Raw genomic sequence first — 24,608 nt, 5'->3', positions numbered from 1 at the left:
AAACATAAAGAAACGAGGGCTGGATCAAGACATGAATAGAACTGTACCTGAAAACTATTTTGAAAGGATCTTTATTACAAGTCTGACAGCTTTGTTAGCTTTCGGGACATAAGAGGTGTTCAGTCTTCAGTCTGATGGAAATCTTGAAATTAATGATTCACTTCTTGTTTATGTTTGTAATGTGTGAAAGTGTATCAAATGTACGAATTATCTTCTTTCCTGCTTGGTTAAAAGATACGACACATATGTTACAGCCACATGTACGACCCAGAACAGCACTTACTAACACTAAAGCTTGAATACTTTCACTTTTATTTCAGTTTCCATTTTGTTTGCCAGCAGTCACATTCTTAAGAAAGAGAATGTGTTTCATGCCTCGTCTTCAGCTATGTAGAAATGCTCAAAGTTGTTTTCTTGTCTCTTGACTAGTATGAACACCTTTAAATTATGTTTGATTTAATTTCTAAATATAGTTTTACTTCAAATGTCTAATAATTTCACTTTTATAAAATATAAAAAATTTCTCTCACCATTTCTCCCGGCCATGTCTCTGACAGAGGATAAGAAGACACAGGTTAAAATTTTGTTATCACAATTCTAAATAAACTGATTAGAGTAATAAACGCAAGCAGATGAAAACAAAGTGGCTTTATCACAGCTCACAGGAAGTTAGGTGTAGCTTCAAATGCAGATATTCCGATGGCAAATTACAATTGACCAACAGTGTATTTGTTAAACTAAACAAGGGTAATGTAGAAGAGGAAAAAATAGCAAAAGTGTCCATACAAACAAAACTAGGAAGGTAAACGTGAATTAAAAGGAGACGAGTGTGAACAGGGACCAAGAAAAACCAACAAACCACAAGAGCTAAACCAGAACTACAAAACCCTAACACACTGACTCGGAGGAGTGCCTTTTAATACCTTAACAATGTATAGTCTGCAGTTCTTCGATGCATGGTAAAGTCTTACAGCTCCAAAGTGATACTTACGCAATGGACTGATAATTCTGGGGCATTTCCATCCAAAGCAGTCAACAGAATGAGGGCTCCTCCCTGTCTTCTCACTTTTAAAAGTGAAACCGTGTTCTCAAGTTGACCACTAGAGAGCATAGTATTTACTGAAAGAGCGTTTAGAAGGAGAGAAGATAAGGACACAGCATTGCTGTGATGCTGCCTGACAGCTGATGGAATACAGGTAAAGATGTTGTGAATAAAAACAGACATAACCTGTTAGTGAGACCGAGCATTGGAGCTGTGCCTCATCAATCTTCTACATTAAAATATAAGAAAATACAGCAAGAAAAAGTCGAGTTTTCCTCTAAGTTTGTTGTAAAAAAAAAACCTTGTAAGCAGTTAGTTACAACATAATACTTGTGCATTATTACAAAGGTTTGCTTTAAGTTTTCCCGGTTGGAATCCGTTTTAATGGGGTTATGTCCGACGGTCCCTGAACGCAGCAGCAGATGCAGGAGGGCGTTCCGCTGCACAACAAACACACTCAGCGGGTGAATTATGTCGGCGTGTGTGCGCGCTGATTCATATGTAGATGCTGCCAAAGCTTAGGTTTCATCCCGGAGTTTTTTTGGACATTGCATTTGGCCTTCCTTGATGTTAGCCTTCCTGCTGGTGGCGCGGCCGGGGGAAAGGCGACAGAGGAGGCCGGGCTCGCAGACATGGAGGCTGGCCGTCCTTTGCAGAGGGAGTGAGCTGTAGGACGGTAGGCTTTTCTTGCATTTCTTCCTCCGTTAAGAAACAATGAAAGGCGGTCAGGACTGGTCCAGTGGCGGTTCTACACGGGGGCCCGTGCCCCCGTAGACATGTCCCTGGCCACCCCTGTGGCCACCCTGTGCTGACTAAAAAAAAAAAAAAATTATTATTTATTTATTTTTTAAGTATTTTTTGGGGCTTTTTATGCCTTTAATGTTAGGACAGTTTGAGAGAGACAGGAAGCAGGGGGCAGAGAGAGGGGAAAGACACGCAGCACAGGGCCGCTCGGTGCGGGAGTCGAACTGGGGCCAGCTGCAGCGAGGACTATAGCCTCTGTACATGGGGCGGCTGCTTAACCCACTACGCCACCGACCGCCCCCCCTCAAAAAAAAAAAAAAGAAAAAGAAAAAGGAATTTATTATGATTTTACACCCAAGCGCCAAAAGCGTAACTAATGCGACGCGACGTTCTACACGGGTAAATTAAAGCGGGGCACCCAAGCACTGTAGTCTGTGGCTGTGTTCGAAACCGCCTACTACATACTACATACTTGAAAACGGCATAGTCATCGATCAGACAGCATGCAGAGCGTTTACACACAGTGCACTTCACTCCTGCCGGAGCCGAAATCAGCTGGCCTGAAAAGCTGATTTCGCTTAAGCTATAAACTCTGTAAATATATAACTTTAGCAACATTTGAAACATTTTCAGGCGAGAAAGTAGTCATTTAGACCCCCAAGGTGTTGAAAATCTGACAAAATACTGGCTATTTACAATTTTGTTCCCACGAATTCGGCGCTACTAAAGCTAGCCGCAGTGAGCAACGCACTTCCGGTTATGCCGTTTTGACTGCTCTCATCCCGTTAACGGAATTTGACCGTTCAAATGGCGATGGGCGACGTCACGTTACGTTGCATCTTGGGTGGTTTGAGTGTGACAAGTAACCTCATGATGAATACTCAACATTTCGGCGAATCTAGTATGCATCTAGTGTACATCCGGGAACTTAAAAAAGTATGACTAGTAGGAATAGTAGGAGAAGTAGGCGGTTTCGAACACAGCCTGTCACGTTTTTGGCTCGTGGTGAATGACAGCGCTAGCCTGACTACGTCATACTCACGATTCTAGTCAGAATGTGAGTCTGATACCGCTCAATAGAGTTTTGAGTATGGGGCGTGTTTCAACCGAACCAGGAGAAAAAATGCCTCTTCGCTCAATTGGATAGACCTACAACCAATCAGAGCAACGTAGTATGTGACGTAGATTAAGCAACACACACTTGTTGTAGGAAGGACGGCAAAAACATCTTTTCTATCGATAAAAGCCTTTATCGCGTTTCTCTGTTCGTCTTTCAAAATGAATGCAATGTGGAGATCCTGTAGAACAGACTCGATGGCAGAATCTACACACCCTAGCTCTCCAGCGGCAGCCATGTTTGTTTCAAAACAAAGTCAAACCAAGCGCTCTTTAGTGACGTAGTCGATAATGTCCCTGTTGATCATCTGTCCATCATCGTATAAAGCCCGCCCTGGCAATCTGATTGGGTCGGGCATAATGATTTCCCAACTGAGCAGAGCCAGACCGAACTTCCCGACCAAAACTTTTATGGGCGGGGCTAAGTTCGGCTGGCACCCAGGCTATGACAGCGCAGCAAGTAGCCTACTATTGGGGAGAGGAGCGACGATTTCTCCTGTTGCAAGAGTCGGTAAGGTAAGCAAAACGATTTCATCTCAAGTGACTTGATGTTCTTGCACTTAACCGTGTTACTGTTGTTCTTCACACTGATACCGAAATCAAGTTTGTAAATGTCTCGTCAATGCAGACATTGATGATTTAGGGCATGAGCTCCTTCAATTCAAGAGAGTTTTGGACAGAAAGGTACAGAGTGGTGAAGTTAAAAGGCCATGCAGTACAGTTGAGCTGGTTTGTTTTATGGAGCCATACAGGGAGGTTTTCTTTGAGCTCTTCAGACTGTGCAAGATTGCTGTAACCCTTCCTGTAAGCTCAGCCTCTTGCGAACGCAGTTTCTCCACACTGAAACTGGTAAAAACCTTCCTGCGGTCCACCACTACTGATGAGAGACTCAGTGATCTTGGTGTCCTGAGCATAGAGTCCAGAATGGCCAAGGCTCTGGATCTTGATTTATTTGTGGACCATTTTGCCAGACAGCACAACCGCCGTATCCTGTTGCTGTAGTGTAGTGTATCAATATTTGTATTTATCTATATTTTGTTTATTGAATTGTCACCCTGGATTTGTACCCTGTACTCCAAGGAGCTGGGAGCTTCAAAGTAAGATGAGGGTTGATCTACTACTGTAGACAACAAAGTATATGCTATATTCTACATGTTTTTTTATGAATTTTTATGTTGTAGAGTTGTGAAATTATTTTATCAATGGAGAAATTGAGCAGCCTTGCTTTGTTGTCTACAGTAGTAGATCAACCCTCATCTTACTTTGAAGCTCCCAGCTCCTTGGAGTGACGTTGACGTAGCTTTAGCAGCAGAAAAGCTATCAGGCTTGTGTTGATAATAATAAACTCCTGGACTATTTTCAAACTTCCAAATGCATCGCTTTGTGAGTACAGACCATATTTGTACTACTGTAGAAGTTTGGTGTCATGGCATGTGATTTTAGTGTGGTAATTTTGGAGATACGGACCGGGATCCATTAACCCTTGTACGAAGCTATTCGGGATAACTCAGTAACTCAGCTGATGTAGGAGCCATACATTGATTTTGAGTTGTTTTATTTTGTATTATTCTATTTTTTGTTTGCACATGCATGACGTCAGCAGGAGGCTGTCGCCGGTGTCTGTGGGTGGCACTTTGGGTGTGTTTTTCCTTTAAATGAGCAGGTGAGCTCAGCTGTGAGGGGATGAGCTTGGATCATGGCAGCTGGGTGAGCTTGGGGAAAAACTTTTTGTTGACCGTAACCGTAAACGTAAGCATAATATTAACTGCACTGTCAGAGGCATCCTTGCACAGCTCGTGAAATGCATCAAAAGGAAGTAAGTGTCTGTCTTTTATGTACAAGCTCGTGAGATGGAGCAATAAATAACACCATCGTGTGCAATAGTTCTGCGTGACGCGTCTTCAGTAGTAAAACCCCATGTCTTAGCCGGCCGCGGCGTTTGTATTGGTTTTTAAGTTTATACGCCGCAATAGCTGATGTTCAGCCAATATCGAAAAAACTGCGGGTGGGCTACTTGGCTGGATATCACGGTTCAAATGACCCCAGGTTGAATCTACTCCGGAGTATCACTTTAAACACTGGCCCCTCCCTGGCCCCCCTAGCAAACATGGTCTAGAACCGCCACTGCTGGTGTCTCAGCTTGGGGGGGGATTAGTTGACCAGCACCAGCTCTGCTTTAGCTTCAGTTTTTTATTTTCTTCCCGTCGACATCAGAAGCTAAATGTATTTCCCCCTTTTTATCCACCCAGACAGTGATGATGGTGGTTGGAAAGCCCTCTTTCCCCCCCAGTTCAGCAGAAATGGCCGGTTTTATAGGTTTACTGGACCAAGAAAAAAAAACATCAAGCGACTTTATGTTTTAACATGATTTTTTTTGTTATATTTGATTGCTCTGTTCAGCTTCTCAACCTTTGAATTAGCAGACAGTGGCCTGCACACATAAATCAGCATGATGGAAATACACACTGTAAACACAACAGGGGCTGAAGGTTTGTTCATCAGCCGTCACAGCCAATTTGTGGTTCATACAAACTTATTTTAGGATACTTCTGTATTGACATTAATCTGTAAATTTAAAAACATAAATATTTTATGTATAGATTTGTGTAAAAGAGAGGAGCAAGAAGAAGGAACATTTGAGAACGATAATAATCAGAATATAGATAGTTTGAAGATTTGTTTTTGTTTTCTAAATGGAAATGTAGTTTTTCACATTTAAATTACCCCCTGTAATCATCATAAAATCCAGCCAACAAGTTTAACACACATTTAACTCTTAAAACTCCTTTTGAAAGACTTTCAGAAACTCTGGAGAACTATTCCTCACGACCGCTTTAAAAGATTACAGGAAAGTCTGGCTGCCTGGAAGGAAAAGCATAAAGAAATGAGGGAGGGGCTCCAGACTTTGGCACAGTACTGTATGTCTTTATCAAGCTTCTGAATAATGTTGCCAAACAGACAAACTGCAATGACCACATACCTCCATCTGCCCTCGTCTTTCATTTTGGCAAAGAAAATAGTCTTCCTACTACTTTAAATTCAGTATATATGCACATAAAACAAGTAAATAAAGGTTTCTCATGAATATACAGAGCAGTCCCAGTCAGACTTTGTCTTAAAGTATCATGAACTGTACTGTCAGTTACTAATCACAGTTGACCACTCATAAGAATTCTAGTTCAACTAAATAAATACCTTTAGTAGACCAGAAATATCAATTGTAATGTAAATCTTATGAATTAAGTAAAGGGCATTATAACAAAATAAAACAGCGCCCAGAATGAATGAATGCTTTTTCAATATTGCAGATTCTCCTGCTGTTTTCAATGTGTCAGTGATGTCAGTGGTGATTTCTTCAGGGGGGTCGGCACACCTAGTATGGACTCCACCCACATTGGAGGGGATATGTCACCTTTGTATGTGCCACGAAAGAGGAAGCCTGTCCAGTCGCAACCAAAAAGTGCAGTTCCATGTCCAGGTGACGGATAAACAACTCATCGACATCTCCGTACAGCAGTGCACAGCCAATATGAGACTATAATCTCAATTTCACTGCGTACTTGTCTGATTTTGACTAAAGAAAGTTTAAATTTTTCATCAGCTGTTCAGCAAATGCCTGAAAGAGCAAGTGAACTGAACTCAGCGGAGTACCCAGAGGTGAGCATGTACACGTGTCTAATTTACAGAACACGCATTCTTTGCTTTTATTTTTGTTTCTTTTTCAAGATATATACGGGACATGCTGCTTGTAAGATGTAATCATGAAAATCAGCTACTTGCAACACAAGGCCGGATGTCTTCTTCACATTTCTGTCCTCGACTGTTTTAGAATGACGACTCTCAACATGAAGATGAAGAGAACATACGGCAGAAAAAGGTGAGCGATGCATCAACCTGTTCATTTGCATCCATTTCTCTAAATAAGGTGCACACAATTGCATTTTAAAAACACCTTTGCACTGTAAAAGTACTCCACATGTCAGACAGAAGCAAGTTGCAATGCTGGAGTTATTGAGGCAATAGCCAGAGAGAAAAATATGGGTTCATCTGTGTGTCCGAAACGTGCTTTTATGTGTTGCTGTGTACAACATTTAGAGATATAAAAGGAATAGATAACATGAGTTTCTAGATGTAGATGGGATGTCTCTTTCAACAAAAACAACATGGAAACACCATCTAATATCTTAGGGATTAATACAAGGGTAAAGAGTGAGCTTTTCTTATTGCAGTTACATACTGTAATGATGCCAAAAATAAGGATGCACGGGAAAACCACAGCAAGAATGATATGATGCTCAGTGGCTGACAGTAAGAACTGTGTTTTCAGGTCTTATAAATGCTTTTTAGTGCCATTATTAGATCTACCACCTCCTGCAAAGGACCAAATTAACATGAGCGTCAGCTGAGGCCTCACACCGACATCCTGTGGCTGCATTTTCATCACAAAAAACAGCTCAGCTCTCCTGGAACAACACAGATCAGGGCTGAATGAAAAAACTAAAACAGGAAACCGTGCCTGGACTGAGAAAAGTCATGCCTGCATTATTATTCAGCTCCTGGGCCTCAACTTCATCCAAAGCAGAGTCAAGCTGCCATGCCATCGTCTTTTATTTTGAAATGTTCTGCCTTGTTTGTGCTTTGGAAGTTTTCATTTTGGTTTGTTTTGTTGCAGAATCTTGTGTGTTTTTCACGTGTCTCTGATAATCATGTATGTCTTCACTGTTAAAAGTGGGAAATAAGTGTGAGTGATGACTGCATATTATTGGATTTGTCCAAACTAGATCAACCACAGATCATATATATATATGGATACATCCAACTACATCAGTCCCATAACTTTTAGCTCACTGTATGAATTACTTAAGTTTACCTCATAAAAAGTTTATTTTACCAGGTACGAGGACCTCCAGAATGTTTCCATAGCAACAGTGGATTACCCCACCACCAGCTGCTCCATGATGTCATCAGGTGGTCTAGCCAATGGGTCAGACCCAGGGTCTATGGCTCCACCCACAGCAAGACTGCCTCCAAGACTGGTGGCGAAAGATGTCTGGCATCAAGGCCCCGAGTCCAGCCGGGACCAGTCCCAGCCTCATGACCAGAGCTGGAACTCCAGCAGGGACCGGGGGCCCGAATCCTGGGCTCCAGGCAGAGACCGACCACAGGACCAAGTCTGGAACTCTGGCAGAGACAGAGCAGGACACTCCAGTCAAGAGCAGATATGGATGCCACGCAGGGACAGAGCCCATCCTGGGTCCGATCAGGCCTGGATGACGGGGCGGGAGCAAGGTCCTGAGCAGGGCTGGGCAGCCGGCAGAGACCGAGGCCGAGACGAGAGCTGGAGTGGAGGAATAGATCCGGGAAGAGACCGGGCCTCGAGGCCAGAGCAGGGGTGGGGCATTGGCCGAGATCAAGGGCAAACCTGGAGCGACACGAGCGAGGACAGACGAAACGTCTGGAGGCCTGGTGAATATTCACACATTCACCACATTCTAAGCAGTAGGAAGCACTCCCACACATCGTCCTGGTTAATGCTCAAACTTGTATTTTTATTCTGAAAACTTCATTTTGAAGACTTAAACATGAAGAAAGTCCAGAGAGTGGAGGTGGAGCGAAGTCCTGCTGTCAGTAACTTCCCTTCACCAGCAGAGGGCACGGACCCCTGTAAGTCACCCCCCTCACCTGACTGTGAAGCTGCAGTCTGATGCTTGCTTGTACAGATGATACTGTTGCTTACATACATGCATGGAAAGACTGAACGTGTGATGTTTCTTTTTCAGTCAAGTACTGTAGGGGTTTTTATAAAGTGACATATAGATGTACTGTACTGTGCAAAAGTCTTGAACCATCCTTCACTTCTTCACATTTTTCTTCAGATTTAAACACTTACATCTTCCAAAACTTGTATCTCCAAAGCATGTTGCTCACAAGTTACTAAAGGTAATAAACACCTGACTTTAAATTTTCATTATACATTATATTTCTGGTGTTAAAAATAACACTGATAAGGGGCACCAGTTAGCTCAACAGTTTAAGCAGGCGTTCCATATACAGGTTTAAGCTCCTCAATGGAGCAAATGTCCATTCGGTAACTAATGAGCAAATTTATTTCAAGCAGATTCATTGATTTCCTTCATTTGTAAAATAACCAGCCCCTTCCATACACCTCATATCATCTGACCAGTCATCATCGTAATATTCTCTGTTGTGTGTATGATAAACATCGATCAGAGGAATTCAACCAAAAGCCCTGCACCTGCTTCCAAACACCCCCCACGCACATAATTATAGTGCAACATTAATGATAACAGACTTGTGTTGTTATTGATATGTATAAATTATAGTAGACATATTTGCCCCTGTTAAGACACTGAGTTCTTTGACTCTTTGATTTTGTCTTTAAGGCTTTTGAAGATCCTTGTGTCCTCATTTTTTTTCAGTTTGTTAATGTAGCAACAAGGACTATCACAAGGATGAGCACCACCACTACAAACACAATGATCCACCGGTAATTTGGATTATCCCATAGCCCTAAAATAAAGAAAAAAGAGCAATTAGTCACCTCGTATTGTTTACAGTTTAACCACATAAAACAGTGTTATAGCTGTAATACCTGTGTTTTTATTCCTTAATGCTAAAAAAATGAAGCATTACAACAGTCATCAACAGTAAATGGTTTCATACATGAGTTATTTTCAATATATCTTAATCTTATTGATGTTATCACATGTTCTGCTTAGACTAATAAAGACTGGCTTCTTCATTTAGGCTTTTAAACTCTAGTAAAAATGTGACATGAACGTAGATCATTTTGCACTACTATTGTTTATTTATTCCTAATTATTGTGATTTGTCTCTTTATTGTCTTAGTTGTGAGTTGGATTTGACTGAAAAGCACTTTGGTCAACTTTGTTGTTTTTTAATGTTCTTTATGAATATATTAGACCTCAAAACAGATGTTCATTTCCACCCTCAAGTAAGTGGTTTACATAAACTGATGGTACAGTAGAAATTCTGCTTGTTACCTGTTAAAATGCTTCGCAACATGCTTTACTTATACTTATCTTACGTTTCTGAGGAAGATGTTATTTTTGCTCCATAGATAATGGTCACAATAAATTAAATAACACAAATATTTCTTGTGGATTTTATTTTGCGACTGCTTTCACACTTACGTTTGGAGTCCTAAAAAGAAAATAAAGACAAAAGAGTGTGAGTTAGAACAACTAAAATATAACAATCAAACTGCAACATGTGATGCATATAAGAGGTAGAATCTTAAGGAAATCAACAATCAGTCTGTTCCATATTAACTTTGAATAAAACTTATCACTGAATGCATTTACCACAGAAGTGGGGATCTGAAGACATTTCTCGATTTCCCCCCTCGAGATGTCATTAAGGGGACAGTTGAGGAGTTTACGTTCAAAAAACAGACAATCGACAGTGAGGCAGACATTGGGGTTCGTCACTTGTCTCTTGCTTTCAGCTACAATGGTGTTCTGGTTGAAGGTGTGATGCATCACCACCAGAATTGTTGGTTTATCATCTAGAAGTGCCGAGACAATTTGATCAGAAACAAGCTGTAAAAAAATCAGTTCCATCTAATGTTAAAGAGCATCAAAGCCATATGTGGCCAATCTGATCAGCTCCTTTCTTAGATGTGTTTTTCTGTATTCATTTATTACTCCACTGTATGTTATTAGTGTTTTTCTTTACAAGCCAGTCACATACGGGTGCATTTAAAGTGGAAGTTTTTTTTTTTAAACCTGAACCTTATTTCTGGCATAAAATACGTTCATCTACTCACCAATAACAGTTTGGTGAAAGTCGGCGTCCTTCGGACGATATTTAGATCACTCGAGATCTGCGTATATCCATATAACGGGAGAGAACAGGGCATAGACATTACAGTCTCTAAATTAGGCATTATCTGTCTTTATTTCACCAATACTTTAAGACGAATGAATGAACGCGTACTATTGCACTGTTAGCTCAGAGCTGCCGTGTTGTTGTTATTGGGGGCTATCAGGGGGCTTTCCACACACACATCTACTGGGATGTCATCATTCACTCCGTGCTCTGTGACGGTCGGCTATCTTTACACGGAGTTTGCTACCGTTGCTGGTAACATGGTTCGTGATTGCGTATTTCCAAATTGCCATGTTGCACAAAACTAGCAGTAGCAAACTCAGTGTAAAGATAGCCGACTGAGCTAACAGTGCAATAGTACACGTTCATTCATTCAGAATAAATATCTCCCGAAGGACGCCGACTTTCACCAAACTGTTATCGGTGAGTAGATGAACGTATTTTATGCCAGAAATAAGATCCAGGTTTAAAAAAACGAACTTCCCCTTTAAAGGGATAGTTCGCCTCATTTGACATGAAGCTGTATGACATCCTATATTAGCAATATCATTTATTAACATTATCTTACCCCCTGCTGCGTCCTGTGAGCCGAGTTCCAGCCTCGTTTTGGCGTTGACGAAGGTAGTCCGGCTAGTTGCCTGGGGTCGTGAAAATAAAGTGTTTTGCTTCTCAAAACGCCTCGTCAACGCCAAAACGAGGCTGGAACTCGGCTCACAGGATGCAGCAGGGGTTAAGAAAATGTTCATAAATAATATTGCTTCATGTCAAAAGAGGCGAACGATCCCTTTAAATGAAGAGTTTCTGGACAATATGTTTCATCATATTATCCCATTTTTAATAATGATGGTGAGATCAGTGACTGCATGTGACTGATGGCCAAACTTTGTCCAAAATCTTACCATGAATTTGCTTCAGGGCCTCACTGATGTCTGTTCCAACACGTGATGCAATGGGACAGAAAACCAAAAGGTAGTCAGCATCAAGAACATTTTTTACTTCAAATTGGCCAGCAGCTCTCAGATTATCAACAATGGGCTGATGAGCTCCATTAGTTGTTCCAGCCAAGATGATGAGGAATTTTTTCCATGACCCTAAAGACGAATGAAAAAGATTATTTCATTTATTATTCACATCCATCAACATCAAAAATACACCAAGCAAGATTAAGTATCTCTCAGCTCCTGTGTCAGGTCTTTGCTGGATTTTTTCCTCTTTCTTAAGGACATCACTTTCAGATCCTGTTCATCTGCTGTAGATAGTTCTTTAGGGAATCACCTTGTTGGTGCAAAAACAATATTTTCTGTGCAGACACAACACTAGTTCATCAGCTTCAGTCAGGGTTTTTTTTTTTTATTTATCTTTGAAAGATTTGTACGTCCATATTAAATGGCTTAAAAGACTAAAAAAATATATTCTTCTAATGCTCTGGTAAAAAAAGAAAGAACTTAAAATGAGTGAAAAAGCAGCCAATGTCTAAAGAAAAACCTTGAAACTATTGATCAAGAGCACTTTAAAAGATTACAGGAAAGTCAGGCTGCTATAGTAAAACATAAAGAAACGAGGGCTGGATCAAGACATGAATAGAACTGTACCTGAAAACTATTTTGAAAGGATCTTTATTACAAGGCTGACAGCTTTGTTAGCTTTCGGGACATAAGAGGTGTTCAGTCTTCAGTCTGATGGAAATCTTGAAATTAATGATTCACTTCTTGTTTATGTTTGTAATGTGTGAAAGTGTATCAAATATACGAATTATCTTCTTTCCTGCTTGGTTAAAAGATACGACACATATGTTACAGCCACATGTACGACCCAGAACAGCACTTACTAACACTAAAGCTTGAATACTTTCACTTTTATTTCAGTTTCCATTTTGTCTGCCAGCAGTCACATTCTTAAGAAAGAGAATGTGTTTCATGCCTCGTCTTCAGCTATGTAGAAATGCTCAAAGTTGTTTTCTTGTCTCTTGACTAGTATGAACACCTTTAAATTATGTTTGATTTCATTTCTAAATATAGTTTTACTTCAAATGTCTAATAATTTCACTTTTATAAAATATAAAAACGTTCTCTCACCATTTCTCCCGGCCATGTCTCTGACAGAGGATAAGAAGACACAGGTTAAAATTTTGTTATCACAATTCTAAAAAAACTGATTAGAGTAATAAACGCAAGCAGATGAAAACAAAGTGGCTTTATCACAGCTCACAGGAAGTTAGGTGTAGCTTCAAATGCAGATATCCCGAAGGGAAATTACAATTGACCAACGGTGTCTTTGTTAAACTAAACAAGGGTAATGTAGAAGAGGAAAAAATAGCAAAAGTGTCCATACAAACAAAACTAGGAAGGTAAACGTGAATTAAAAGGAGACGAGTGTGAACAGGGAACAAGAAAAACCAACAAACCACAAGAGCTAAACCAGAACTACAAAACCCTAACACACTGACTCGGAGGAGAGCCTTTAAATACCTTAACAATGTATTGTCTGCAGTTGTTCGATGCATGGTAAAGTCTCACAGCGCCAAAGTGATACTTACGCAACGGACTGATAATTCTGGGGCATTTCCATCCAAAGCAGTCAACAGAATGAGGGCTCCTCCCTGTCAACGAATTGGTTTTCTTCTCACTTTTAAAAGCGAAACCGTGTTCTCAAGTTGACCACCAGAGAGCACCTGCAGATATGAGAGTATTTTACTGAAAGAGCGTTTAGAAGGAGAGAAGATAAGGATACAGCATTGCTGTGATGCTGCCTGACAGCTGATGGAATACAGGTAAAGATGCTGTGAATAAAAACAGACATAACCTGTTAGTGAAACCGAGCATTGGAGCTGTGCCTCATCATTTTTCTACATTAAAATATAAGAAAATACAGCAAGAAAAAGTTGAGTATTTCCTCTAAGTTTGTTATTTAAAAAACTTTGTAAGCAGTTAGTTACAACATAATACTTGTGCATTATTACAAAGGTTTGCCTTAAGTTTTCCCGGTTGGAATCCGTTTTAATGGGGTTATGTCCGACGGTCCCTGAACGCAGCAGCAGATGCAGGAGGGCGTTCCGCTGCACAACAAACACACTCAGCGGGTGAATTATGTCGGCGTGTGTGCGCGCTGATTCATATGTAGATGCTGCCAAAGCTTAGGTTTCATCCCGGAGTTTTTTTGGACATTGCATTTGGCCTTCCTTGATGTTAGCCTTCCTGCTGGTGGCGCGGCCGGGGGAAAGGCGACAGAGGAGGCCGGGCTCGCAGACATGGAGGCTGGCCGTCCTTTGCAGAGGGAGTGAGCTGTAGGACGGTAGGCTTTTCTTGCATTTCTTCCTCCGTTAAGAAACAATGAAAGGCGGTCAGAACTGGTGTCCCAGCTTGGGGGGGATTAGTTGACCAGCACCAGCTCTGCTTTAGCTTCAGTTTTTTATTTTCTTCCCGTCGACATCAGAAGCTAAATGTATTTTCCCCTTTTTATCCACCCAGACAGTGATGATGGTGGTTGGAAAGCCCTCTTCCCCCCCCCCAGTTCAGCAGAAATGGCCGGTTTTATAGGTTTACTGGACCAAGAAAAAAAAACATCAAGTGACTTTATGTTTTAACAGGATTTTTTTTGTTATATTTGATTGCTCTGTTCAGCTTCTCAACCTTTGAATCAGCAGACAGTGGCCTGCACACATAAATCAGCATGATGGAAATACACACTGTAAACACAACAGGGGCTGAAGGTTTGTTCATCAGCCGTCACAGCCAATTTGTGGTTCATACAAACTTATTTTAGGATACATTGTATTGACATTAGTCTGTAAATTTAAAAACATAAATATTTAATGTATAGATTTGTGTAAAAGAGAGGCGCAAGAAGAAGGAACATTTGAGAACGATAATAATCAGAATATAGATAGTTTGAAGATTTGTTTTTGTTTTCTAAATGGAAATTTAGTTTTTCACATTTAAATTACCCCCTGTAATCATCATAAAATCCAGCCAACAAGTTTAACACACATTTAACTCTTAAAACTCCTTTTGAAAGACTTTCAGAAACTCTGAAGAACTATTCCTCACGACCGCTTTAAAAGATTACAGGAAAGTCTGGCTGCCTGGAAGGAAAAGCATAAAGAAATGAGGGAGGGGCTCCAGACTTTGGCACAGTACTGTATGTCTTTATCAAGCTTCTGAATAATGTTGCCAAACAGACAAACTGCAATGACCACATACCTCCATCTGCCCTCGTCTTTCATTTTGGCAAAGAAAATAGTCTTCTTACTACTTTAAATTCAGTATATATGCACATAAAACAAGTAAATAAAGTTTTCTCATGAAGATACAGAGCAGTCCCAGTCAGACTTAAACAGTCTTTAACAGTCTTAAAGTATCATGAACTGTACTGTCAGTTACTAATCACAGTTGACCACTCATAAGAATTCTAGTTCAACTAAATAAATACCTTTAGTAGACCAGAAATATCAATTGTAATGTTAATCTTATGAATTAAGTAAAGGGCATTATAACAAAATAAAACAGCGCCCAGAATGAATGAATGCTTTTTCAATATTGCAGATTCTCCTGCTGTTTTCAATGTGATGTCAGTGGTGATTTCTTCAGGGGGATCGGCACACCTAGTATGGACTCCACCCACATTGGAGGGGATATGTCACCTTTGTATGTGCCACGAAAGAGGAAGCCTGTCCAGTCGCAACCAAAAAGTGCAGTTCCATGTCCAGGTGACGGATAAACAACTCATCGACATCTCCGTACAGCAGTGCATAGCTAATATGAGACTGTAATCTCAATTTCACTGCGTACTTGTCTGATTTTGACTAAAGAAAGTTTAAATTTTTCATCAGCTGTTCAGCAAATGCCTGAAAGAGCAAGTGAACTGAACTCAGCGGAGTACCCAGAGGTGAGCATGTACACGTGTCTAATTTACAGAACACGCATTCTTTGCTTTTATTTTTGTTTCTTTTTCAAAATATATATACGGGACATGCTGCTTGTAAGATGTAATCATGAAAATCAGCTACTTGCAACACAAGGCCGGATGTCTTCTTCACATTTCTGTCCTCGACTGTTTTAGAATGACGACTCTCAACATGAAGACGCTGTAAAGATGAAGAGAACATTCGGCAGAAAAAGGTGAGCATCAACCTGTTCATTTGCATCCATTTCTCTAAATAAGGTGCACACAAGTGCACGTTAAAAACACCTTTGCACTGTAAAAGTACTCCACATGTCAGACAGAAAACATTAGAAAACATTAGAAATATAAAAGGAATAGATAACATGAGTTTGGGGGGTTTTCTAGATGTAGATGGGACGGGAAGATCAAGGCCAGTCAGCCATGTTCATCAGAATTTTTTAATCTTTGTTGTCTCAGAAGAGAGTTTGTAAAACTTCCAGGTTAAATGGTCACTGCAGATGGTGATCCTCCGCCTCTCCGCTCACTGTCTACTCATACAAACCTTTGATCCTTCAATCCACAAAGCGTTTGTCTGGGTTTCTGCTGTGTCTCTTTCAAGAAAAACAACATGGAAACACCATCTAATATCTTAGGGATTAATACAAGGGTAAAGAGTGAGCTTTTCTTATTGCAGTTACATACTGTAATAATGCCAAAAATCAGGATGCATAGGAAAACCACAGCAAGAATGATATGATGCTCAGTGGCTGACAGTAAGAACTGTGTTTTCAGGTCTTATAAATGCTTTTTAGTGCCCTTATTAGATCTACCACCTCCTGCAAAGGACCAAATTAACATGAGCGTCAGCTGAGGCCTCACACTGACTTCGTGTGGCTGCATTTTCATCACAAAAAACAGCTCAGCTCTCCTGGAACAACACAGATCAGGGCTGAATGAAAAAACTAAAACAGGAAACCGTGCCTGGACTGAGAAAAGTCATGCCTGCATTATTATTCAGCTCCTGGGCCTCAACCGCAGCCAAAGCAGAGTCAAGCTGCCATGCCATCGTCTTTTACTTTGAAATTTTCTGCCTTGTTTGTGCTTTGGAAGTTTTCATTTTGGTTTGTTTTGTTGCAGAATCTTGTGTGTTTTTCACGTGTCTCTGATAATCATGTATGTCTTCACTGTTAAAAGTGTGAGATAAGTGTGAGTGAGATATATATAATATGTTTACATCCAACTACATCAGTCCCATAACTTTTAGCTCACTGTATGAATTACTTAAGTTTACCTCATAAAAAGTTTATTTTACCAGGTACGAGGACCTCCAGAATGTTTCCATAGCAACAGTGGATTACCCCACCACCAGCTGCTCCATGATGTCATCAGGTGGTCTAGCCAATGGGTCAGACCCAGGGTCTATGGCTCCACCCACAGCAAGACTGCCTCCAAGACTGGTGGCGAAAGATGTCTGGCATCAAGGCCCCGAGTCCAGCCGGGACCAGTCCCAGCCTCATGACCAGAGCTGGAACTCCAGCAGGGACCGGGGGCCCGAATCCTGGGCTCCAGGCAGAGACCGACCACAGGACCAAGTCTGGAACTCTGGCAGAGACAGAGCAGGACACTCCAGTCAAGAGCAGATATGGATGCCACGCAGGGACAGAGCCCATCCTGGGTCCGATCAGGCCTGGGTGACGGGGCGGGAGCAAGGTCCTGAGCAGGGCTGGGCAGCCGGCAGAGACCGAGGCCGAGACGAGAGCTGGAGTGGAGGAATAGATCCGGGAAGAGACCGGGCCTCGGGGCCAGAGCAGGGGTGGGGCATATGCCGAGATCAAGGGCAAACCTGGAGCGACACGAGCGAGGACAGAGGAAACGTCTGGAGGCCTGGTGAATATTCACACATTCACCACATTCTAAGCAGCAGGAAGCACTCCCACACATCGTCCTGGTTAATGCTCAAACTTGTATTTTTATTCTGAAAAACTTCATTTTGAAGACTTAAACATGAAGAAAGTCCAGAGAGTGGAGGTGGAGCGAAGTCCTGCTGTCAGTAACTTCCCTTCACCAGCAGAGGGCACGGACCCCTGTAAGTCACCCCCCTCACCTGACTGTGAAGCTGCAGTCTGATGCTTGCTTGTACAGATGATACTGTTGCTTACATACATGCATGGAAAGACTGAAAGTGTGATGTTTCTTTTTCAGTCAAGTACTGTAGGGGTTTTTATAAAGTGACATATAGATGTACTGTACTGTGCAAAAGTCTTGAACCATCCTTCACTTCTTTATATTTTTTATCCAAGCAATCAGACTTTCTTGTAATCTTTTAAAGTGACCTTGAGCAATAGTTCTCCAGGCTTTCTGAAGGGCTTTTCACTTATTTTCAGTTCAGTCCTTGTACCATTTTCAGGGGAATGTGAAGCTGCTTCATACTGACCTATAAAGCATTCAGGCATAAATTAGGGCACCTAAATCAAGGAATGAACCAGTGTTGTGTCTACACATAACAGAAAACTAAGCAAAGAACCAACTTCTCTTTAGAGACTTTCTTATTTAAGTTTCTATGTGTCAGGCCTAAAGAACTATCTACAGCAGATGAACAGGATCTGAAAGTGATGTCCTTAAGAAAGAGGAAAAAATCCAGCAAAGACCTGACACAGGAGCTGAGAGATGCATCTGGACCTTCAGCTGATCCATCTGCTGTTGGCCCAAGCCTCATCAGAAATGGGCTCCATGGAAGGGTGGCTGTCAAGAAGCCGTTCTTAAGGAAGGGAAACAGGGAGAAAAGGCTGAGCTGTGCCAAAGGACACAAGAAGTGGGCTGAAAATCAGTGGCAGCAGGTCTGATGGAGGGATGAATCCTCTCCAGAGCCCGGAGCTCAACATTACTGAAGCAGTGTGGGATCATGTTGGCAGAGAACGCAACAAAAGGCAGCCCACATCCAAAGAAGAGCTTTGGGATGTCCTTCAAGAAGCCTGGAGAACTATTCCTGAAGACTCCTTAAAGAAAGGACAGAAAGCTCGTCTGAGAGGGTTCAGGCTGTGTTGGAGGAGAAAGGAGCTCAGAGCAGATATTCACTTTAAAACTGCTTAGAACTGAACAAACTCTTTATTCTGTATTTCCATTAAGGATTGCACATATTTGAATGAATCACTTCACCTATTTGTTGTATTCCTGACACTGTAGAAAGAAATAAGGGGCGGTTCAAGACGTTTTCACGGTACTGTAAAATCTTACACGCAGTGCAGTAATACTTGTAGTCATATGATATAACTCCAGGCTCAGGTGCAGCTAGTATTGGTGAAGCGCAGCCAAGCGAAGATCAGAAACCTCCAATTCTCCCGACCAAAAAGGAACCTCCCACATATCCTCCAGGTGAGAGCAGTAGCTGTAACCGCTGAATTTTAAAAAAGGGTAGTTTTGAACCGATAATGAATGGAAGAAAGTCAGTTTATCTGACAGAAAAACCCTCTTTTAATGTACTGAAGCTTCAACTTTAATGAAGCTGTTTTATTGCAGTAGAAAAATATATAGAGAAAATTTTAAAAAGCATAAAAGAAAATGATATTCCTCTCGATCCACAATAGAATCAAAAAGTATCTGAATGATGGCATGACTGCATAAATGACAGCAATCAGCTAAAATATTTGCTGTATATGATGCAGATTTGGATTTGTCTGTAAAATAAATGGACTTCTCTGTTGACTTCAACCAGGAAGTCAAGAGGAGTGCTGGCAGCTCCAGATCGTGGCCAAAGGCAGGGTCACCTGTCCTAAATGTAAAAGTGTGAGCAGAAAGACTGTGGAGGGGCTGAAGAAACACATGGAGAACTGCCGCCTGGTGAGCACGGATTACACTGTCTACGATGTGATGAAGTGGGAAGATTTATGCTCAGTCAGTTTCTTTGTCATACAAACCGGTTGTAGTAAAGGTGTTTTACACAGTAAAAAGCTTTAAGATGCTAAACCCAAGCCCCGCATCCTTAAAATACTTAACACAGAGGGACTGAGGGACTGAAGAAGTGCCAACATTGGTAGATCTTGGCAGTGGCTCAGGAATAAAATCCGGTGAGGAAAAACTTCAAGCTGTTAAAAGAATATCAAAATTAGAAAGAGAGAAAATACTAAAAGAGAGGTGGTGTAACAGAGTAAGATCAGATCAATTAAAGAAATAAAATACTTGGAATCAAAGCAAATCTGATGATTAGACTGGAACCAGAACATTAAGATCTTTCCATCAATTTTTTGTGCAATTTTACACTATTTAAGACTATATATCGAAGCCCTAAACATATATTTATGAAATGGTGACAGAAGTGAGACTACGGCTTCTTTTACCTTCAGATCAGTAAATGACCCACATGTGAGGATTTGATTTATTTTCCCGGGTCGTGACTTTACTCCCTGGAGTCTTCTCCTGTTAGTGTGTACTCGGTTAAAAGGATGCGTTAAATGGAATCTTTATTCAAATATTTATCTGTTGTCCGTCTGCAGCAACCTTTTACCTGTCAACACTGTGGGAAACAGCTGAAGTCCTCAACAGGGATGAAGTATCACATCATGGCCGACCACAGCCACTTGGTGAGACTGAGTGTTAAATACAGCAAGCTATGTTTGCCTCTGCTTTCTGTTTAATTGTATTTTCAACCTGAATCTCTTTCAGCAGGGATCTGTCAAAATGGTGCCTATTATTCCACTAATTCTCAGTTTTGTATTGTCTAATTTTATTGTAAAATATCATATTATTTTCTTTGATTTACTGTGTGTTTTAAATTTTCTGAGTTAACGTGGAACGTTTCTCACCGTGCCAGCCATCAGCGGACGACACCAAGGACCTGGATGATCGCGCCATCAAAGACAAGCTGCGTAAGATCCTGAAGAGACTGGGCAAATTGAAATGCTCTAAAGAGGTAAAAGGAGTCGCACGTCACCCTTTAGGAGATTTGTTCAAAAGCATCACAGTGTTGAAAAGTGTTGTGATTTTTCTCTCCAGGGCTGCACCGCCGCCTTCACCAGCATCATGGGCTACGTTTACCACATGAAGAAGTGTGGGAAGGAGGAGTCCGAGCTGGAGAAGATGCTGCTGAACTGCTCTCACTGTGGGAAAACGTATAAATCCAAGGCTGGTCTGGAGTATCACCTGAAATCAGAACATGCTCCTGTGAGTCACACCTGTTATTTAAGCCTCTCATTCCAATAACTCAGTCATTTGTCTATTTATTTGCACATTATATAAAGTTTATTTTATATTCAAGTAACCATAGCAAATATATGAATAGAATAGGGTTAATTGTTATATTGTAATTTAATTAGTATATGGTATATATTTATTTATGGGGATAGTTATATATATATTTATATTTACATTTATATTTACAAGGATATGTGTGTAGTATATATTTATTTTTGTGATTATATATTTATTTAGGAAGTGTATATATGGCATATATTTATATAGGTGTATTGTAGTTAGGATATTTACAAACTGAAGAGTAGTTAAAAGGGTGGGAAACTAAAAAAAAGTATTGTACTTCTTCCCATTCCTTTTTTGAACAATGTGTGGTGTTTTGTTATGTTATGTATTAGCACTTTATGTGATTGAATTTTTTTTTTTTTTTTAATCTCTTTTTCTTTCTTTTGTATGTACAAATAGTTACATACATTTTCTTTTTTATACATGTTTGAAAATAAAAAATATATCAATCAATCAATCAAAATTACTAAATCATATGATGGTTATTGAGACTGAATTTATAGTGATTTGTTATTTAAATAGAATGACATTTATTCAGAAATAATTATTCAAAAGTTTAGTTTAGCTCTTGCTGAATTGTCGGCTGTGTTTTCCTGGCTGTACTATAAATTGTAAAGCCTGATGTGTCCCATCTCCATCAAGCCAGTCCTTTAAATCCTCTCCCCTGTCCTGCCATCCAGACACAACAGAAGACAGAGGAAGATCAGGCCCTGAAGGCTCAGAGGGAGGCCAACCCGGAGAGGACGGCCAGCGGCAGAGTGCAGCGGGCCTCGGCTCAGGTGGCCAACTTCCACCTGGCTGAGATTGCCAACAACGAACTGCCCAAAGACTGGCCCAAAAGGAAGTTCCAGTCAGACCTGGTGCCAGATGACAAAAAGGCAGGGCAAGATTTTCTCAACTCATGATTACAGACACATTTGTAGGATTTATTAGGGTTCATTGTAGCATGTGAGAAATGTTCACAAACCTGAGAACAAGTTGGTAAACAACGAAGAGTAAGCAGACTTCTTTTTGATGGAATAATCTTGACTGTATGTTGGTGCAAAATTGATCCTCTTTGATTGATTTCCTCTTTTTTGATACTGCCCTCCTCAGCTGAAGTACGCCCGGCCTGGCCTGCCCGCCTTCAGCCAAGAGGTGCTGAGGAAGTGGAAGAATGAAGTGAAGCTGCAGAGGAAAGTCCACTGTCCCAACCAGGTAGGAAATAAGCTGTGCATAGCTATGCACATCTTATTTTTGTGACTTTCAGTGTGACTTCCCCATTTTGGCTGTCAAATTGCTCAGCTTAAGCGTGAATTACAAGCCATATAAATATCTAACTCTAAAACAGACTTTGAGCTGATAAAACAGCTTATACATTTCTACATCTTGGAGAAAACCAACCAAAATGGAGTCGGGTCGTATCCCTCTTTTTTTAGGAGTCTTTTTTTTAACTGAATAAAGCGCATTGTTTAGTGGAAGAGAGGCTAGAACTCCCCTGCTCAAATATCATTCCAGCTTTGAAAACAAAGAACTCACAAGCAGGAAATACAGTCTGTGTGCTCTGGTATCAATATCAGTAAACAACAACTGTATATGTTAAAATAGCAAATATTTGTTTTGCTGCTGTATTTTGATTTATGATATTGTATGCTGATAATTTAACCACAACCATCAGGAGATTATCACCAAGGAAAAGGGATTCCTTTCTTTAAAAAGATGCTGAAGAAGCAGAAAGTGCAACATTTCCTTGTTTGCTCCTTCAATAAATTAGTTTTTTTATCTAATTGTTTGTTAGTTATTTTACCCTTCATGTCCTCATCAATTTAAAAACCTAAAATGTTTTCCTTTTTGTCAAAATGCAAAGTGCAGAACCTCTAATGTAGCAGCATGTGTGCCTCCCGCAGGGTTGTGGTTGCATCTACACCAGCGTGTCGGGACTGAAAGCTCATCTGGGACTCTGCACAAGGGTGTGTCATCTTTTCTGTGTCTCCTACGGATAATATGTTAAAGATGTGTCATGTATAGAACTTACTGAGACCAGTAGGTTTGTTTAGACTTGTGCTTAGACTTTGTTTGGTCTATGCAAAACATAAACGTCTAAGCACAATAATCATTGTCTTTTTGCTTTTCAGGGGGAATTTGAGGCTGGAAAATACAGATGCCTGATCTGCAATAAGGAGTTTAACTCTGAAAGTGGAGTCAAATACCACATCAACTCTGTCCATTCACAGGTATGTGTTTTCTTTTTGCTTCTGCTGGCTTTGTTTACGTGCATGACTCCATCGTTAACCCATTAAACTTCCCTCCATTCGTTAAACTCTTCTCGGACCTCTTGTTTTTTCTCTTCTTGAAGGACTGGTTTGTGACAAACAAAAAAGCCTCCAAAAAGTTTGAGAAGTTCCTCAAGAACCAGCCAAAGGGGATTGTCCATAATGCAGACAAGCAGACTGTCCATCAGTACCACCACCACCACTTGCAGCAACAGCAGCAGCTGCAGCCGCACCACCACCCCCACCACCACCACCAGCACCACCACCAGCACCACCAGCAGCAGCAGCAGCAGCTCCAGCACCTGCCCCTGCAGCACCCGCTGCAGCCACTGCATCACCTCCAGCACCACACCCAGTTCCTCCATCCGGACCGGCAGAACTTCCAACCACAAGCAGACACCCAGCTCCAGGAGCCCGTGCTCCATTACACCCCTCTGGAGCCTCCCTCTGGGCCGATGTGGGTGGAGCTGGACCACAGAGAGGCCATGCCAGCACCAGAACAGACCCTGATCAACATGGCCGAAGTGGTAAAAGCGGAAGAGGACAGCGGTGGGATGGTGGAGGTTAAAAGGAGAGAGAAGGGGCAAAGAGGAGGAGAGAGGGGGCCGGCTGATGGGAAGCAGAGGGACTGCTTTGCTTTCAGTGGTGGGAGTGGTTGCGGCAGCAATACCGGCAGCTCATCAAGCGAATCAGAGGTGGAGCAGCAGGACAGGCAGAGACAGATTGACCAGTGGAATCTGAAACGGCCGGCCAGCGTGGAGCCCCACCCTGAGGCTGGAAAGCGGCAGAGAAACGCTTGAAAAGACCCCACATCAGCTGCTAAACTTTGATGGATGTAGAGAGAGATGCAACAGGCAGTACCACCTGTTCCTTCTAAACTAGCTGTGACAAAGATAAAGACATCTGGGTTCTTCTGTTGTTGAGAAAAAGCTTTTCGCTGACGATGATACCCTGAAGACTTCCCTGAGCTGCGGAGATGAGACCAAACTCGGTTCTGGTTTCTCTGTCTTGAAATGCTTGTCAGTGTATAGCCTTGAGAAATGTAGTTCTACTGTTTATCTGTGTTTATCTGTAACAGATTGTTTTCACCAACTTTAAATGTCTTTAAAAAAAAAAAACCTTTAATAAGCTCTTCTTATCTCTACCTTAAAGGGAAAAGTTACTTATACCTGAAGAGGGGATGCCACAGTACTTTGTTAGACTTTGTAGTCTCGTCGCACCCTCTGAAAACATTTTGTGCCTCATATGTATGATCTCTCTATTCTTACTGATCATCACTTTAAGTTACGACTAACTTGCCTTTCTTGGCTGAGTAATGAAGGAAACCTCACTTTTCTTGTCAGATTTGATTGAAGGATCACCTGCCAATGGCTTCCACTTCCTTTCCTGTGTTGTGGTTCATTACAAATATTGATCAAACTTGATTTTATGTGTGCGTATTGTTAATGAAT

General features: G+C 41.2%; 2 protein-coding genes across 3 annotated transcripts; both read left to right on the top strand.

The window, feature by feature from the left end:
* The first annotated feature begins 1,645 nt into the window (after nt 1-1,645).
* LOC142375493 (uncharacterized) lies at nt 1,646-9,960 on the top strand. Its single transcript, XM_075459525.1, has 6 exons — nt 1,646-1,718; nt 6,262-6,380; nt 6,504-6,559; nt 6,732-6,779; nt 7,797-8,368; nt 8,477-9,960. Exons 4-6 carry the CDS (start codon nt 6,733-6,735, stop codon nt 8,605-8,607), a joined length of 750 nt encoding a protein of 249 aa, XP_075315640.1. The 5' UTR covers nt 1,646-1,718; nt 6,262-6,380; nt 6,504-6,559; nt 6,732; the 3' UTR covers nt 8,608-9,960.
* znf512 (zinc finger protein 512) lies at nt 1,712-23,979 on the top strand. 2 transcript variants are annotated; one of them, XM_075459523.1, is made up of 16 exons: nt 1,712-3,418; nt 15,316-15,479; nt 15,603-15,658; nt 15,833-15,891; nt 16,971-17,542; nt 17,652-17,741; nt 18,932-19,027; nt 19,368-19,492; nt 20,146-20,232; nt 20,463-20,561; nt 20,645-20,812; nt 21,586-21,783; nt 22,001-22,102; nt 22,792-22,854; nt 23,020-23,118; nt 23,241-23,979. In XM_075459523.1, exons 1-16 carry the CDS (start codon nt 3,348-3,350, stop codon nt 23,955-23,957), a joined length of 2,766 nt encoding a protein of 921 aa, XP_075315638.1. In that variant the 5' UTR covers nt 1,712-3,347; the 3' UTR covers nt 23,958-23,979. The 2 variants fall into 2 exon arrangements, with proteins under 2 accessions (XP_075315638.1, XP_075315639.1); XM_075459524.1 differs by lacking the exon at nt 1,712-3,418 and adding an exon at nt 13,784-14,065.
* The last annotated feature ends 629 nt before the right edge of the window (nt 23,980-24,608 follow it).

The sequence above is a fragment of the Odontesthes bonariensis genome, chromosome 24 (genome assembly GCF_027942865.1).
Source record: "Odontesthes bonariensis isolate fOdoBon6 chromosome 24, fOdoBon6.hap1, whole genome shotgun sequence".
In the NCBI taxonomy this organism is placed as follows: Eukaryota; Metazoa; Chordata; class Actinopteri; order Atheriniformes; family Atherinopsidae; genus Odontesthes; species Odontesthes bonariensis.
Note: the sequence above shows the minus strand (reverse complement) of the source record. Positions and strands in the feature narration are given on the sequence as shown.

Excerpts from the sequence above, each read along its gene's own strand:
- znf512 (XM_075459523.1), top strand. The coding sequence starts at position 3,348 with ATGACAGCGCAGCAAGTAGCCTACTATTGGGGAGAGGAGCGACGATTT. Across the intron at positions 17,543-17,651 it reads AGGAAACGTCTGGAGGCCTG|ACTTAAACATGAAGAAAGTC; the intron begins GTGAATATTCAC and ends TTCATTTTGAAG. Across the intron at positions 20,562-20,644 it reads AATTGAAATGCTCTAAAGAG|GGCTGCACCGCCGCCTTCAC; the intron begins GTAAAAGGAGTC and ends TTTTCTCTCCAG.
- LOC142375493 (XM_075459525.1), top strand. The coding sequence starts at position 6,733 with ATGACGACTCTCAACATGAAGATGAAGAGAACATACGGCAGAAAAAG. Across the intron at positions 6,780-7,796 it reads AGAACATACGGCAGAAAAAG|GTACGAGGACCTCCAGAATG; the intron begins GTGAGCGATGCA and ends TTATTTTACCAG. Across the intron at positions 8,369-8,476 it reads ACGAAACGTCTGGAGGCCTG|ACTTAAACATGAAGAAAGTC; the intron begins GTGAATATTCAC and ends TTCATTTTGAAG.